General features: G+C 42.9%; 1 protein-coding gene and 1 pseudogene across 1 annotated transcript; one reads left to right on the forward strand and one right to left on the reverse strand.

The window, feature by feature from the left end:
• Nucleotides 1-5,485: 5,485 nt before the first annotated feature.
• Nucleotides 5,486-6,462, forward strand: LOC133930978 (uncharacterized; annotated as a pseudogene).
• An 8,996-nt stretch (nt 6,463-15,458) lies between these two features.
• On the reverse strand, nt 15,459-18,105 carry LOC133909083 (replication protein A 14 kDa subunit-like). Its single transcript, XM_062351372.1, has 3 exons — nt 17,968-18,105; nt 16,672-16,929; nt 15,459-15,810 (listed from the first exon to the last, which is right to left on the reverse strand). The coding sequence occupies exons 2-3, from the start codon at nt 16,925-16,927 to the stop codon at nt 15,746-15,748; spliced, it is 321 nt and encodes a 106-aa protein (XP_062207356.1). The 5' UTR covers nt 16,928-16,929; nt 17,968-18,105; the 3' UTR covers nt 15,459-15,745.
• Between the last annotated feature and the right edge of the window lie 793 nt (nt 18,106-18,898).

The raw sequence follows: 18,898 nt of genomic DNA on the forward strand, positions 1-18,898 counted from the left end.
TTGAGAAACTTGTTGAATCTTCTAACAAAGAGTGCCATGTCATCCTTTCCTTGGTGGTCTCCACTCTCATTTATACTTGTGCTTGATTCAACTTCTCTTTTTGCTTTCAAGGCCAGATCTTGTTTCTTTGAGCTTGAGCCTTGGTTGGTGAGATCATAAGCTTCCTTGGACTCTTGTTGCATCAACTCATGTGCTAGAATTCTTCCAAGTACATCCTGAGGTGTGAGATCATTGAAGTCTTGCCGCTCCTGGGTGAGTGTCACCAATGTGACATTTCTTGGAGTGATAGCCCGGGGCATCCTCTTGACGATGAAGTTGTCGGTCATCTCCTTGCACCCAAGCCCCTTGATCTCATTCACAAGGAGACTTAGGCAATTGTACATCTCATTCGGTGTCTCACCATCGCCCATTACGAAACGATCCAACTTGCTCTTCAATAGCTTGATCTTGGACTCTCGAACGCTTAAAGTGTCTTCATGAACATCACAAAGTGTGTCCCAAATTTCTTTGGTACTCTCAAGACCTTCTACCCGGTTGACCTCATCTCTACTCGACGCGCTAAATATTGCATTTGCAGCTTGAGCGTTCTTGTGTTCATTTTGATCATTTTCGAGGGTGGGCTTGTTTGGATCCTGCATTGTATATCCATTTTCCACTATATGCTAAATAGAAGGGTTAATAGATTTCAAGTGCATTTTCATTTTATGCTTCCATGTTGCATAATGAGTACCATCAAAGTAAGATGCTCTACTCTACCGAAATGACTTGAAACATATGAAGATGCATTTGGATACTCATATGGAATTTGAGCTCCTTCCCCTTTCTCCGTTATTTTGAATTCTCCAAGTAGATAAGCCTAAATGGAAGATTAGGCTCTGATACCAATTGAAGGATCGAGATACAACCTAGAGGGGGGGGGGGGTTGAATGGGCGCTTTTTCAAATATTATAACAGAACAACACAACAGAAACATATATCAGATATTCTGATATAAGTATCAGATGTTTCAACTTACAATAGACGTTTCGATGTATACGATTGGAACTTCCGATATGCCTGAAAAAAAATGAACTTAGCTAGATCTATGAGCAACAATAAGTTAAACTATGAAATGCTTGATGCAACAGGGTATGATGCTATTCAATTCGAAGTAAAACTAGGAAGCACAAAGTCTAACTCAAGATAGTAAACAAATTGCTCGAAATTGCATAAGAGATAAGAAATAACCAAAGAGGGAGACACAACGAATTTGTTTCTGAAGTTCGGATCCTTGAGGGGATCCTATGTCTCCGTTGAGGGGCTCGGTGCCACTTGAGCCAGTTCTCTTTCAATCCTTTTCCTCACGAGGTTGCACAAAGCACTCCTCGACTCCACTTGGTATGTCGTCTCTTTTGGAGGCGGAATCTGGCCTTCACAAACTCCTCACGGTGCATCACAAGTGAATCGGTGGCTCATGAGTGACTCCTAGCGGTCTAGGAGGCCTCAATCTCCAAGAGTAATAAATACACACAAAGCAAAGCTTGGAGATGAAATCTAGTGCTTAAAGATGAACTTGAAATCACTTTCACTAGATCTCTCACTCAAATCCTTTTCTCAAGATGTAGCACAAAGCAAGGGAGAGGAGAGGTGACCTTTAGGGCTCTAGAGAGGTGTTTTCTTGTCAAGGCAACAACAACTCAGAGAGGATAAGGCAAAGGAGTATTTATAGGGTATCTTCCAAAAAGTAGCCGTTATGTACTTTTTCAACCCATATCGGAACTTCCGACCTTAAGATCAGAACTTCTGGTCTATTTAAAGTAACAACTACGCCTTACTCTACCCAAATCAAAATTGGAAATATACACAAATCGGAACTTCTGACTAAATGCATCGGAACTTCCGATTCAATAGAGAATTTCACGAGCACTCAAAATTTTAACACGTTGGACACTCCGATCAACATCGAAACTTTCTATCCAAAACATCGGAACTTCCAATTCAACAGAGAACTTCACGAGAGGTCAACATTTTAACACGCGGACACTCCGACATATATCTGAACTTCTAATATGACATACCGGAACTTCCGATATCAACAAAACATTTTAAAAACAAGTGTCCGTGTTGTGGATTATGTCTCTCATTCTAAGGATTGACTTTGAGCACTAAGATCATGACAAAGTTTTCAACGTTGCATCCCTCTTAATAGTACGATATTTCTATACTCAAATTAAAATAAAATGCTATAACTATAGGAATAATCATGCACCATCTTCTTTATTCATTTTTAGGGATCACCAACGTCATTTAGCTTTCATCATGGAGACTTTTACGTATTCAAATACTCATTGAATATATTAACCCCTTAATCGTTTGTCGTCAATCATCAAAACCCACATAAGGGGCCTAGAGGCACTTTCAAAGCTAAAAGGCACGAACTCTTTCTTGGACTTGCAATCTAAGGATTACTTTGGCTAGTTTAGTTGGGGCTGGGGCTTCAATGTCTCCTAGAAAGCCTAAGGAGGCCACAACTTTATCTATGTTGCAGAACTATTAAAAAAAAATCTTGTGGTGCCTAATTTGACTTTGAATATAAGCCGATCAAAGTCTCTTTTCTAAAAAAACTTTATATTGCAGACAAACAAATGGACAAATTGTCGTGAGAGGCGGGCAAGACAAAAAAATCACAAAATGGAACAATTGAAGACAACGATAATGAAGGCAAGAACATAAAGAAAAAAAATTAGGTACGTAGTGTCTAGATAAGAGAGAGAATCTTAGAGAACTTTAGAGAAAACTTCCCATATAATACCCCAAATCTGATTAGACCCAAATTAGATGTACTAGCGACCGTGATTCTTCACAAGAACAACGCAAACAGGCATGTTGCAACATCTATCGTATTGGTGGGAGAAAGATATATGAGAGTGTGACATAATTGCATGTGTGATGTCATTGCTGATGTGTGGAACCCACTAAGAGTTGGCTCACGTGTTAGTAACAACATCAGCCCGTACGGTTACGTCAGAGGAATCTTGTCCGTATAGGTATCAAGTGTTAGCACTTAACACGGCAACTGACTCGCTCTTCCGATCCATGACATAGTCGCGAGAGTCTAGCCCCACTACGAAACACATGTGTAATGGTAAAAAATGGGTCCCCCTTCGTGTCTGGGTTAGGTGGCCACTGTTCCACCGTCGGGGCTGCTAATGGGTTGGGCCTGTTCAGATTTTTATGGGTTGGGTTTTGATTTGGGTTTATTTGGATGGGTTCAAATGGGTTTAGTGGTTGAGGCGGCTTGGGTTGGGGGTGGGTTTGCTGATGAGACGGGTCCGCATGGGACGGGTTGGGTTTGAAAGTAAGCATCTAGTTTGGGTCCAATCCATAAGTTCAATCAGTGGGTTGCTTTGGTCTCAACCCATTTATTGAGCAGTGGATTCTGTGGTCGTCTTCCGCCTTCTTCCGATATCCAACAATGCCGATCGTCGTGTTCCACTTCTCCCTCCGCATCCCGGTCACCCTCTGCGCCCCACTACTCCAACCAGATCTCAGCCACCCGTGACACCCCCTCCTTCATCGAAGATTCGATCTAGCTGGGCAACGCGACACTATGAGGGTTACGGTCAAAGTCTCCTTCGTGTCTACACCACCACTGGCTCCCTCCTCTTGTCATTCAGATCTCTACCGCTTGGCTACAACCAGGGGCTCGCCATCCCCCTCCCCTCTCAGTTCGCGACCAGCCTAGATCCTCGACTCTCTGCCGCCAGGGGGTTCGTCATGGTTGTGGTGCTCATTGGTGCTCCTTCTGGCAGTGCTTTGAATCGAGGGAGGACCAGAGAGGACTATAAGGAGGTCTTGAGGGTCCCGTAGAGCTCCCACACTCGCTTTGCCTTGGGAGGGGGGACGAGAAGAGCACCAATTATTTCTCCCTAGAGTCTAGCGGCGAAAAGGAAATAAATAATGGAAGGAAGGATATGCCGGGGTTTTGTAGTAGGGAATAAAGAAGGAAGGGCTGCCGGTCTCCTGTACTCGCTTTTCATCCACGCGACACAATTTTGGGTGGTGGTGGTGTACCGCTCGGATGGGATAAGAAAGAGAGGAAGAAAGACAAAGAGGTGGTGGGTCCGAGGTAGATGTGACATAAGGGATAAGTCCTATGGTGAGGTTAAAAAGAGACCGAGTGGTTACGGGTTGAATCCATAGGTGGGCTATGTTGGGTGGAGGTAAGTTGATGGTTGATTTGGGTGGGGTATAAGAATATATTAGGTTAGTTGGCGGAATGAGCTGATTTTGTTTGGGTTGGGGTTTAACCCATTAGCAGGTCTAATTTGCCGCTACTCAAATCGATCTCTTATTTCATTTGTAGGTGCTATCTAAATGAGAGGGGAGAAGACTAGGGTCTATGAAAACACCAAAAACTCAACAACCTAGGAGGATTGATATTAAGAAAAAATAAACACGTAAATTCGTTCTTTCATATTATCGAGAAAGTTTGGATAATCTACATTCACGCTCTCAAGCGGCTGATGCGCCACCGGCCAGAATGCAGTGCTGTAGTGCACTTGTGGTGGCGAGTCCTGGTGCTCGTCACGTGCTCCATCGAAGTTTGAGCGAGCAAAGCGCGTTGATCCATCATTGGACGGGATATATAGGGGTTGACCCGGGCGGCGTAATCTCCATGCGCCTGTTCATCTTTTGCAATTGGTTGAGCCGTTGGATGTTCGAAATTCAATTTACCTTTGATTTCCAAGCAAATGAAGGTCGCTGATTATTTAGCTCCCCGTTCGATGGATTTCAAATCTGAATTAACCTCGCAGTGAATTTAAAAGAGCGGGTGTCAAAGAAAGGACTATGGATTGTAGGTTGTAGCTTAAAAAAAAGTTGCAACCAAACAAGAAAGGACAGCCCATGTTTTTCTCTCGACATCACTACCTATATATCCGGTCGTTTCATGCATGATGTATCGTAAGCAACGAGCTGTCTGTATGCGACTATGTGCCTGTGGCTAAGCTTACGTTTCAAGATTTATATTAAATTTAAAGTTTATACGATAAAATAAAATAATTCAAATTTTTATTTTTAAAAACAATTAGGGTCATTCACTTATGATACCTAGTTGACATCGCTAACAACGATCTAATAAATTATGTAAAATAAAAATATAATAATTTAACTAAATACCTTTAATCCACCTTTAAGATGTCTTAGAGCGGATGATAATCAGTTTAAAAAATTTTAGATCTAAAACTCTGTCAAACAGAATCTATATATTTCTACAGATTTAACAAAGTGGTGCACTAACACCATACTCACACGTATATAAATATATATATTTTTATCGTATGCATATAAATAATACTATTAAAAACACTCGTGTATATAATATATATAAATTATAGATACAAAGATTTAAATATGTTAGACAAAATCTACCCTCACACGTCTACCACCATACCACCACACACATAGAAGTTGTTACGTAGACCAAAACGCCGCCGAGCCCACGTCCCAGCACACGATCATTCCCGCCGTTACCCCTCCTCCCGCCATGCACCTCACCTACACCTCCGCCTGCTTGCCTTCCCTTCAAAACCCCGCACACCTCCCCGCCTCTCTCTCTCTCTCTCTCTCTCTCTCTCTCTCTCTCTCTCTCTCTGCGCCGCAAATGCAAGGCGACGGCGACGATGAGAGCCACTACTTCTTCTTCAGCGCTCCGACTAGCCACGTGCACTACATCCTCCTCTCATCGCCCTCATCCACCGCCCCCGGCGCCGCTCCCGATGGCGACTGCTACAGCGCCGCCGCAGCCACCGCGGGGGACTTCGAGTTCGCCGCGCGCACGGGCGGCATGAGCTCCTCCGAGGAGCTCTTTGTCGCCGGACGCATCCGCGTTGGGTGCCTCTCCCCGATCCGCCAAGTGACGGGCCGGGATGACGATGGCGATGTAGAGGGGAGGAGCGCAACAGTCGCGCGCTGCGGACCCGCCGGGCCAGGTCGGCGTCGCCGCCCCTTAGCCCCCGGGCCGCTAGGTGCGCGGAGCTGTCCGATCCCTCCGTGTCCGCCTCGTCGTCGTCGTCCTCCTCCTCCTCCACATCACCATCATCCTCGGGCAAGAACACTAGTCGTCGGATATCGCTGCGGGACCTCCTCACCCGTACGGGCTGCGACTGTGTGGTGGAGCAGGCAGCAGACACCGCGGGCGCCGAGACCAGGTCGAGTTTCTGGGCGCTGTCCATCTGGACGTCGCGGTCCAAGAAGGCGCTGCCCTGCCCCGCGCCACAGCCGGGTCGCCGGTCCACGTCGTCGGACATGGCGGCGCCAGCTAAGTGGGTGCCGGGCAGTGGTACTGCAACGTCGCGCGAGGAGGCTAGGCGGCGCACGACGTTTCTGCCGTGTCGGCAGGGGTTGATTCTAGGATGCCAAGGCTTCGGGGCACGGAGCTACGGCCTCGCCAAGTCCATGCATCCTCTCTACTCCCGGTAAAAACATGAGGAAAAAGATGAAGAGGTGTGTTTAGACAAGAAATCATGGCATTTTCAAGAATTGCAATGGTTCCATGAAAAAGATTTGATTTCAAGTGCGTATCCATGAGAAATTTAAAGAAAGTATGTAGATTGAAATTTTGTTCTCTTTTATGAAATGTTATGGATCACTAGTTTTTCATCTGAAAAGGACTATTGGTACTATATGTTTGTGGGGAATTTCGTTGTCCATTGGTGGTAGCTAAAAAAGGTCTATTCGTTCTGGTTATGTCACTACGTGAAAAACAGACATCGGTGACAGATAACAAAATTTATGGGTGATGGTGTCACTCCAAACACGTCACTGATATCTAGTTATTAATGACGGGTAAGAACCTGTCACTAATGATGAACAAAGGTGGCCGATATCATTTATATCATATAATAAGTGACAGGCAATTAGGTTACCCGTCACTTATGACTTTCACGCATATACCGGGAAAAACACATAAGTGACGGATAACCTATTTACCCGTCACTTATAAATAACATAAGTGACGTATAGACAGTTTATTCGTCACTTATGTTTCTCTTGTCCTGTAGGAATGAGCTATTTTCTAGCCGTATCCTGGAATATAGCCAGGATTTAGTAGCCGTCTTCTCCCTACAAACAATAGCAATACATCCAAATACATATCGACAAACACACTTGTATAAGAACTCATTTCATCATAGAATTGCAAATATTACAAAGTTGAAATGATTTCATTACAAAATCACAAATATTATAAAGTTCTGATCAACTCATAATTACATAAGACTTCACAAACTAGGGCTTCTGTAGTGGTCGCCCTGTGGGCTGATGACTTCAGACACCATGAACTCAACGATCTGTCGTTGAATATCCAGGAGTGCACCAGCGTCGAGAAACATACACTTGTATTTCTACATAATTTAACGCGTAACCAATGTCATGTTATCATGGAATTAAACTAATTACCAAAATTAGTTATGAATAATCTTGTATTGAACTTATATCGGGGGATTTAATATTCTTTGCTCGGAGCGTGAGGATCATGTTCCACGCAGCATAAAATTCGCAGGTGTTGCCCAGTGGTTGTTGGTGGCACTACTGAAAAGAAACTTTACTGTTAAATGAAAAGGAAAAAACTAGCAACAAAGAATATTTAGTAATCTGTTTGGTAGCACTTACCGCGTACTCGATCTTGTGTGTCAGCCTGCGGCTGGCTTTCGTGTCATAGTCAAGTTGAGCTCGAAGGTACTTGTCAAAAGCCCTGCATAAAGATGGATCGATTATGGAGCTTTTGAATGTTAGAAAAGTTTAATATGTGAACTAAGACAGGCAGAACTTACGTGTCGAGGAGTTGTTTTACAATGCTGTAATCATGCGATCTAAGTTTGGCTTTTGTAGATATTGGTCTTGACAAGTCAACGTAGAACACCAAGTCCCACTCGAGGTAAATGTTAAGTAAGATCCAATGACCACCGGTGTTGTGGGCGTCCATCAGGTACTTCACTTTTGAGTATTGTTGCATTGCTCTGGCCACATGACTCACATTGTAGTTGGAATGAAGTTGGATAACCGATATTGTAATGGCTTTAGGGTCAAGAAATGTGACGGGATTCTTGTTCTTCATTATTTCTTTCATCAAATGTCTACATATAAGAACACAATTAGATTCAAGACTTAATGATATTTATTAATGAATATCCAGCATCAAGGGACTTACAATATGAAGACGCATAATAACGATACGTCCAGGCCATCAAGGTTGAAGAGGTCGTATAAGTCATTGAAACCCACAATGAAGTTGTCGTCTTGATCACTTAAGATATGTCATCGTTTGTACTGTACGACTATGGATTGAGTATTGCTGTCTCTACAAGCCTGTACGTAGTAATTATGCAGGTCGACACATGCTTTTCCCACCCTTGCTAGCTCATCTATCGTCATGAAGTGCTTCCCATATTTGAATTTCGTGTTAGCCTGAGTCCACACTGGTGCAATGTCCGTGGACTGCTTCACCGGTAAAATGGCCTTCGACATCTCCGGTAGGGACATCTTAGAGCCTTTCTTCTCGACCTTCTTTCCCTTCTTCTTTTTTGGGATCTCTGGGGGAGACAGTATTGGGTCTGGAAGCGAGGCCACCAGATGCGGAGGAGAATGCGGTGAAGCTGGCTTCTCTGGAGGAGGAGAAGACAGTGAAGCTACCTTCTCTGGAAGTGAGTGGCGTGGCAGCGGTGCATTTGGAGCTTGTCCAGACTGGGATGCACTGGAGACCACGTTGTCGCCCCTCTTCCATTGGATCCTTTGATGGAGAGCTTCATCGAGAGTTATGACTTCCTCATTGGGGGGACTTCCAACATGTGATCGGTGTCATTGCTATGTACCATGTCCACCGTAACCATGGCATAGCCTGCACATATCGGGATCATATGTAAGATACGGACGCCTTGAAGCACCTGGCCCCTTGCAACCTTGAGGTGATACCCACTAGGCCTGATTACAAGGTTGCAGGGCGTGGGCCCTTCTAGCAGGTCAATTGTATTCGATTCAGTCTCGGCAGCAGTTACTTGTTGCTCGACCTCCCTAGAGACGCAGCTACTCTTCCCTGCAGCTCTGGGGCTAAAATCCTATGGCATGGAAATCACTATTCCCTTTGCTGCAAGATGCCCCATGATGCTTGAGTAAACTTTCTAGGTGATATCCCATGTCAATGCATCCACGTCCACTGCACCCAACCTCTTCTTCTTCTTGTACATCCCGATGTCTTCGGGAAAGCCGTATTTCCAGCCCTGGGAACTTGATACACCTCGCACTCGACCTGGGTGCTCTGGGTTTCCCAGCATCACTGTGAGAACATCATGTTACCTGACCCCAGTGAAAGAACCTTGGCTGGCTTCGACTGCCTTTTCTTTGACTTTTTCTGCGACTGCCTGGGTTTCGATGTTTCTAAATGTGATTTTCCCGCTTCAGACAGCTCACCCCTTGCACGCAAATATGACCGCGATCATCCCGGGAATTGATTCCAAGGATTCTCACGGCCTTCTTTGGCTAATTGCTCGTCCTCCGCCTGCCATTTCACCCTTTTCCCAGTGTACCCGGCTACGCCGGTCCTATGGTCATACTTGTTCTTAGCCTGAAGCTGCTTTTTCTCCTCACTCTCCTTCTTGAACTGCTCTAAGTTCTTCATCTGCATAAAAGTATCCAAATCTTCTAGTTTCAAGTGCTTGTAGCTCTCGAAGGGTGTCACCCCTTTTGCTAAGTACCGATTCACAATTTGCTCTTAAAGCTTCGGTGAAGTTTCGCGACTGCTTTCATTGCTGCATTGACCGCGGCATTCTTTTGACGCTCACTCATATTTCCAGGGTACTCCAGATACTCCATAATGACATTATTGAACAAGTCTTTCTTTGCTTCGTCACTGAGGTCTTCGAACTTAGTCGTTATCGGCACCCTCTCCCGATCAACGAGCCTTACGACCCTCCAGAATCTATTCATGGCCTTTTCATCCGTTGGTAGCCTGTTAGCATCAATTCTCGTGATGGTAACCTTGTCTGTCGGCTACTGTGTTTGTGTCCTTGGCTTTTGGGCTCGTGCAATAGTACTAGCTGTCTGGCTTGGAGACTGCGATGCCGCCATCTAGAGAGAAAAAAGTGGAGTTGAAATAAACAAAGAATATTCCTCCATTCAACAAGTATAAAATGTATTGACTCGCTTGCATCAATATCTCTTCGGCGGGATTGTATTCTTCGTCACTTGCCCGACGTCGGCTCTCCTGATTCGATGACGGGTCAGGGCTTAGGCTGTGATACTGGCTTTCGTTGCTGCCGGAGGAGGACGCCGGGTGCGGGCTTGGGCTCCTATCCGCCCCATCTTGTGCTGGGGCCCCTCTAGTGCTAGCGTCCTCTGTGCTTTTGGTTTCTCAGGGGTGATAGTCTTCTTCTGACCCATGGAAATCAAGTGTAGTATATTCTATTCTCAATAGAGGAAAGAAAAGGAATCAAGGCTAATTTTGACAATTATACATCATGTCTAAAACAATGATTGAGCAGCAGATTGATATTGCAAATGAATTGCTCTCAGAACACTAGCTAGCCTCAGGACTCAGAGTTCCTACTCCCTAGTTGGTACATAGACATATCATTGACTAGGCATGCATCTAAGTTCTCAACTAGTTTTCAAATCCTGAACATAGCTCTCTAGAGATAAAACATCATAGAAGCTCACGGGAGAATGAACTCAACAGGATTTTCAAGTGTATAGACACACAACAAGTGAACATCAGTTCATCTCCAGGAGCTGGCAAAGCCAACTAAAACCTAGAGAGTAACTAGGCCAAAACTATTGTACTTAGCATGACATGCCCAATCTCAGATCAACAATTCATCATCGAGTAATATAGTGCTCGCAACCATACTGCTCAGATCAGAAATCAAGTTTAGTATATTCTGTTCTCAATTCATCATCGAGTAATATAGTGGATTGTTGTAAAAAAATGCGATAATAAGTGCATATATATCCATATTCCATAAAAACAATAATGACAGGAGCATACCATAAGGATATCTTTACACATGACATGGAAACAACATATGAAACATATATGAAATTGCTCAAATATCTGACAGTAGGCATGAAACATATACAAAATTGCTCTCAGACTATGTATAACAATTGGCCCCAAGACATTAAATGTCCTACCCTCTAATTGTTCTGTCTCATCATCAATTGGGCTATTACCTAAGTTCTCAACTAGCAAACAGAGCCTAGACAAAAATCAAAAGAGTCTCTGGACAGTGTTGCTGTGATCAAACAGAGGGCCCAGAACTGAACATACTTAGCCAAGACAAAAATGACAGTAATATATATCAAAAACAAAAATGACAATAGAATCATCACAAGCCTTTATCTGAGCCCAATTTCAGTTCAACTACATCATTACAGAGCAATACTCCAAAAACAACTCAGAATGAATCACCAACACACATGTCCAGAGCAACCACTCAGGCCTAAATGCTATTATGCTTAGATAATGAGCTCAATTTTAGTTCAACTACATCATCACAGAGCAATACTCCAAAAACAACTCACTGTCCAGAGCATCATCACAGAAGAGGAAAACTCACTAAGAGGGGAGGAGGAGGCCGGCGCAGAGGAGAGCTCGAAGACCGGGGAAGAATAACATGGCGTGCAAGGTAAAGCACTCTAGCTTGTACTGATCCCAAACCTTGACGCTTTCCGACCAGAGTTTCTTAAGATCATTGACTAAAGACCTAAGGTACACATCTATATCATTGCCAGGTTGTTTCGGTCTTGATATCAAGATCGACAACATAATATATTTTTGCTTGTTACAAAACCAGGGTGGAAGGTTGTAGATCGACAATACAACAAGCCAGGTGCTATGTGAGGTACTCATGTTACTGAATGGATTCATGCCATCTGTACTCATAGCAAACCTAATATTTCTCAATTCTTCGGTGAATCAACCAAATATGGAATCAACGATTCGCCACTGAGCGGATTCTGTTAGGTGTCGTATCATTGTGTCGTTCTTATGACCCTTCTTATGCCGATGCACCAATTGGGCCTCTTATCTGTTGGCAAAACAGACGCTTCAGACAAGGAATTATAGGAAAATACCACACCACCTTCCTAGGACCACATTTACTTTTCTTGCCTTCGTCCCCGTTACCACCGTCATTTCTACGCTTATATCGATGGGTTCCACATACGGGGCATTGATCCAGCTCTGCATACTCTCCACGAAACAAGATACAATCCTGCTTACATACATGTATTTTTTCTATTTTCAGTCCTAAAGGACAAATTATCTTCTTCGCGTTGTAGACGCCTTCGAGCACCAAGTTCCCCTTCGGTAACATGTCCCTTAGCAGATCCAGCAATGCTTCAAAACTCTTGTCAGTCCAACCATGGGTTGCCTTCAGTTGTAGAAGTTTTAGGTTCCCAAATATCTGCGTATACTTCTGCTTACAATTGGGATAAAGGGGTGTCTTGGAATCCCGCACAAAGTCCTAGAATTTAGCAAACTCACCATTGTTATACTCATCGTGTCGCTCGACATCCCGCACCATCTGATCCACATTCTCAACAAAATCCTCGAGATCATTATCATTCAAACCTAATATGTCCTCATCTCTGAGATCATGATCCATTTCACCGGGTGTAAGTCCTTGATCCACACTGTCGGCATGGAGAGCCCGATCCATCTCTCCCTCGTTAAGGCCTTCTTCGCCATGTTTGTTCCAACATGTATAATTCTCTTTAAATCCACGCATGACCAAGTATGCATGAATATTGTCTGGTTTCGTGAACTTCTTTTCATTCCTGCAGTCACGACATGGACAATACATTGCCGTTTTACCACGATCTTTTATATCCGCCAAGTCAGCACTCATGAAATGCTTCACCCCGCTCAGGTACTCCGGACAAGTCCGGGTCTCGAGGTATATCCAACTTTTGTCCGTCATCTACACTTAATGTAAAAACATTTATTCTTCATTAACAATGATCTCAATTTTATGGTTAAGCACAGATTAAAAATTCCCTATAAATACACTAGATTTGTGGCATCCCACGGTATATCGGGCAAATCTAATATCAAATCTAACATAAATACAACTCACTTGTACTAAGATTTTGGATAAACATGCAAAACGATCGATTACAACTCAAAACACAACAAATATGCCAATTAGGGTTTAGAGGAGGAGAGGAAAGGAGGAGGAAAGGGAGAAATGCGAACCTTCAAAGACCTAACACCAATTCAAACTTTAAATCAACAAGATATTGGAGAATCCCTATAGGAGCCGTGAAAATCACCAGCCACTGTGCGGGCGGCAATATGCAGTAACTATTCACCCGTATAGTGGCTTGCCAGCTCTTAAAACAGAGTTGAGTAATAGGTGATGGGTGATAAGGTTACCCGTCACCTATTAAGAGTCATAAGTGACGGATTGCATTATAATCCGTCACTTATAATTGGCCCAGAGAAACCCGTCACCTTTACCAAGTTATAAATGATGGATCATAACATGACCTATCACTTATTACTGTTACAGGGGGACCCGTCACGTATGACCAAGTCATAAGTGATGAGTTTAGTTATTACCCATCACTTATGTTATTAGTGACAGGTAATATTATGACCCGTCACCTATTTGTCTAGTATCAGTAATGGGTCTATAAATGGGCGTGACCCGACGTGACATAAGTGATGCATCGCGTAATGTCCCGTCAGTAAACTGTATCTTCTATATCCGTTTTTCACATAGTGTGTTTGGCACATTCATTTTATGAAAATTTAAGTCACTTTGGTCGAGGATTGAATATGATAAAAATGCTACAGGTGGTGTCATACCAACTATTGACACTAGTTCCACTATGTAATAGAAAAATACCCGTCCTACAAATGGCGAGTAAAAAGGAGTTGGAAACAGAAAATTTGAGAAACTATTCTTAGTACAAAAGCATTTGCAGCTTGGCAGCATATCTAGTTGGCAATGTTTCAATTCGGTGTGACATGGGTTAAGATGATTTCTAGAATCAACGAGACCAGTTCCAATTGTTTGGTTTTAAAAGAATCCGAACTGAAAGGTACAATCTGAACGTTGTTAAACCATCGCCATCGCCATCACCATATATTCTCCAAAGTACTTTGCTGCAGAACTCGGTAGTGACAAATGCAGGACTCCAGATCCAGCCAAAGAGTTAGACATAACTAGGAAAAAGGATCGGGTCCAGAGGGAGGTGATTAATAAAGATGACTAAATAGGTTATGCCTACCAGGTCGATCTGAGACATAACACGGTAAGCACAGTTCGAGCCGAGATGAACTATGTTGACACAGCACGAAGTCACAGGTTGTGACTGGACCAAATGTGTGGCATGGAGTGCCGGCACGACACGACCTAACCTAGGTTAGCACGGACAGGCACAATCCGACCCGACACGTCTAGACTTAACTATTTTCTATTTTCTATATTTTTAAATTTGTAATGATTTTTTATCTATTTTCTACATTTTTATCTATTTTTATATATTTTTTAATTTTGTAACTATTTTTTATCTTTCGAGCCGACTATAGCCATTCATTGTTGGGCTGCCTGTGGCGCTATGCCTACCATGCCTGTTAGGTTGATCGTGCTACCAGATCGCAATTGTAGACCGACCCGACACAACATGGTAACCGACCGGAGGCACACAGGCTGGCACAACACAAACCGTTACAGTAACCGAACTATTCGGACCGAGCCGTAACCAGGCTATGCCTAGACAAGCCTGTGCCGAGCCGGCCTGATATGCCCATTTAGCCATCTCTAGTGATTACAATCCTGATTCAAATCCAAATACTTATCAAACTTATCTCCTAATCAATCCAAATCCTAACTCACCAATCCTATCCCCTAATCAAATCAAATCCAACTCTTCCCAAACTTATCTCCTACCAAAATAAATGGCAAGATTTATGTCTTGCGCTGGCCTCACTTGCTGCTCATAACAGAAACCGTGAAAATTATGCCAAAAGAATAACAGAAAAATAACATCATATTTGCAAAAGGGTAAAGGATGATATAGTAAATTGCGGAATTTGTGCCAGTTTAGTTATCCCAAATGTGGAGAATCCAAATAGAAAGAACCATTCTTATCAATTCTTTCCACACCAACTAGCTTAACTACTAGCACATATGCACCTCGGCAGAGTGCGAAACAACATTTTTGAACTTGGACGAAACTCCAACCCAACAACCAAACAAAATCTCACTTGGAATCACCAGCATGACAATAGGTTGCTACTGAGTAGACATGATATAAACTGGAGGTTCAAAGACATATTTGCAGTAACACAGACGAAAACTTAAACCACAAGCCTTGAAACCCATAATTTGTCTCACTGAAAACAGGGTTTCAGGGTTGCCATGGAAACTGCCAGATCCATGGCAGTTCACCTGTTTGAATTAGGTCACAGAGCATTTAACTGGCACATCATAGCTCGAGATCAAGATGCATGAGACCATTACGGCAACTTTTTAAGATCCAAATGCAAGTGACAGCAACATAAAGCATAGGTTTGCTTCGCTGAGAAGAAGCAAATGCTATCAAAGTGCTATGTAGCTTAGGTTAATAGGTCCTAAGAAGTGTCCAGTACTGACTAAGGAACATACTATAGGGTGAATGGAGCAACATTTTAGCCAAATCCTAGAGACATCAACTTGGAAGAAGCATAGTTGGCCAAATGTCCTCCACACGACAATGACCCCTACAGGAACAGGTGCTTGAACTTGTCACTCGCAAGCTTGCACAATCCATCGAATGCCTTGGCATCTGCCAGATAAACATGGTAACAGAGTTTAAGGGTGTTACGGGTGGAAAAAAGGATGAAGAATAAAGAGAGTAGAATAAATGTATCACAGCAAGACGCAACATAAAAGAGAGGACCAAGTACAATAAATTATTTGCATCAGATGTTCAGAACACAGATATCTACACAAACTTCAAGTCATAATAAGCTCCCCTTAATGGAGAAAACAAGAACTAAATTTCCCCATGGATAATAATGTTTCTCATCCTGAAATATATTCTAAGATGATAGTTGATCTCAGTGACAGATTTGACATCATTTGGGGGATAAGAGAAAAATCTTGTAAAGGTAGCTAGAACTGAAGAAAAATAGCAAAGCAGATTTCCATTTCTTGTAAAAACTCAAGCCAATTTCGCTCTAGATCAAGAAATACCCACATCTGATTGTAGTTACAATTTCTAAATACCCAACTGACAGCAGTTTTAAATAATAGAGGAAAATACCTTCTTAATTTACAATGTTTAAACACAAACAATCACTCAGGCTGCTCTGATGCTCTCAAATAAGATGAGTTCAAGATAGCAAATGGGTATTTGCTCATGCAACCCAAGACCAACAAATCCATACACTAACAAGTTCTGAGAAAAAAAAAAGGGCAACTAAGAGTACTTGTTCATTTGTTCACTTGCTCATTACTGTTCATATGTTATAGTGGATCATGAAAATAGGTATACAGCAATCCTCTTGTGTCATGGAATTATGTAAAAGCTAACAAACTTGGTTATAGGAAAGTAGAAACCACGGAAACAAGCAGATATACTGACAATTGACAGTAGTATGATCAAAGGGGCAAAGACGAACACCATAGGAGTGTCAAATCTCACCAAAGTTGGGACCAAAATCTGTGCAAATTTCAGCACGGATGGTCTGGTTGCTTTCAGCGATTCCATAAACCTCCATAAAATGTGATACAGAGACATCCATGGCACTTTTGATAGTCAACTGATGCCCGTCAGTAGACAGCCCGACAAGTACTCCACCTTCATTGCGTTGGACTTGAACTACTGTGCGCACTCTTCGCCCAACAAACATGTTCAGAATCTCTGCATTGACAAGTGCTGCAGGGCTTGACGTATCCATCTCTGCAAAGTGTATATTCAGATTGTCAACACAGTGTTACCATCTGGTGAAAACGAAACAAATAATTTGTTCACATCTTCTAGTCACCCTATCATACCAAGCTAGCATATCAATGATTATAGCATGATGTCAAAGAGGTTCTCTGATGTTTAGAGAAGTTCTGCTACAGCCAAGTATGTATTAGACTTGTAGTATTATCATATTGACCATAACAGTACAGGTCTCTCTGATGCATTCATTAGCATTGTGAATTGTGAGTGAGGTACAATAATACAAGCCACCCGAGCTAAACATTTTGATAGTTAATAGATGTGATACCATAATATTTGTAATGGCTACAAAAATCACAAGCGACAGCCTTCATAGCTTTCTTCCAACATTATCGATATTAAACTGACAGCATGACATTTTCTACTAGATCACAGTACTTGTTCACAATACATTAGATGGCCTGAAAAAAGCATGTAAATGCCTACTGAGCAACGAGCAAACAAATACAGTCTGCCAAAGTAAACTATCCCCAGTCAACTCTTCACAACTAAGACGAAACATCATAACACATTCTAAATTAATAATTTCATGTTCTGCAATTCTGCATATAGGATCACGATCAAAATTGTCCCCTAAATATAAACTTCCCAGAGCCTGGGAATTTCGCATTTCGCCAACGAGCGGGCGCTCACTCGCTAATGGCATAGAGCGTGCCCGCTCGCGTCCTACAACGCGCAACCCCTCGTGCCCGCTCGTGACAGCAATCAGGGCTCCGCCGGCCGCAGGAGGCTGCGGTGGGCAGAGAACGCAGGGTCGGCGGTGGCGAGTTTCACTGAAGAAGAGGAGATGGGATCAATGGAGCAGAAGCGGAGGCAGTGTGCTTGCCTGCAGAAACTGCCTTGATAGCTTGTAAAACGAAGGCAAACCCCGCAAGATTGAAGTGCCCGAACGAAATCGCAGCCCCGATCCCACCCAAAATTCTTCCCCCGATGGGCACACAGCGGCCAAAACGGATCAAACAAGTAATGCGCCTTTTCGGCCGGACTTACCCGTTCTTCCGGTAGATCGAGGAGGGCGGCGAGCGGCGCCAAGCACTCTCCTCTCGCGGCGGCGGCGGCCGAATGGGCTAGGGCTTGAGCCGAACGAAAATGGGGATTGAAGTGGAACAATGGGTTTTGCAGAGGAACGTTCCGATATATTCTCCGTGAGTACAAAAATGCCCCTACGAAATTTTACAGGAATGCCACTGCGAAATGTGCTTGGCGCCAACGCACCGCAGTTGCCGCTCCATGTGATTACTTTGGCGCGAAAAAAAAAAAAAAACTCCTCCCTCTTCTTTCGAGGAAAAGAAGATTAAACTTGTTGCGACCGCATAATAAAAAATCATAGCAGCCAAATTCTATTGAAATCAGCGAGGGCCTTTTGGAAAACAGCTCAACATGCAGCAACAGGAGAAATATAGGATTGAATTTGTCAGAAATTCAGAATGCAGAAAAGTTTTTAATAAAACGTTTGGATGGAACACAGGGAAACACATGAATCATATGAGAAAGATAGACTAAAATGATTTTTTTTCATGAGGTTGTACTTCATGCCAGGAATCCTCTAAAATTCCTATAGAATAAGTCATTCCAAAATAAATGCAAATTAACGGCCAAATAAATAAATTCATTAATTAATTAATGAAAGCAAATTAATGGTTATCAATAAATAAATTCATTAATTAATTTAAAATATTTTTTATTGTTACGACAATGTGGTCTTACGGATTAGCTTTATTATATGCTCAATCATGCAAACTTTAATTACTTCATGTAATAGGAAGGAAAAAGCTTATGAACAATAATCTCTCTCTATACACACACACATGTCAATCCACCGTGAAAATCAACCTTAAATTGGAGCTATAGCTACTACAAACAATCTCCATCCATCTACCATGAGATAATCATAATCCACTGTGGAAATAGAGATCTAGCT

The sequence above is a fragment of the Phragmites australis genome, chromosome 1, assembly GCF_958298935.1.
Source record: "Phragmites australis chromosome 1, lpPhrAust1.1, whole genome shotgun sequence".
Classification (NCBI taxonomy): domain Eukaryota; kingdom Viridiplantae; phylum Streptophyta; class Magnoliopsida; order Poales; family Poaceae; genus Phragmites; species Phragmites australis.

Coding starts and splice junctions, on each gene's coding strand:
- LOC133909083 (XM_062351372.1), bottom strand. CDS start 16,927: ATGGATACGTCAAGCCCTGCAGCACTTGTCAATGCAGAGATTCTGAAC. Junction 15,811..16,671: donor AGATTTTGGTCCCAACTTTG/GTGAGATTTGAC, acceptor TTTATCTGGCAG/ATGCCAAGGCATTCGATGGA.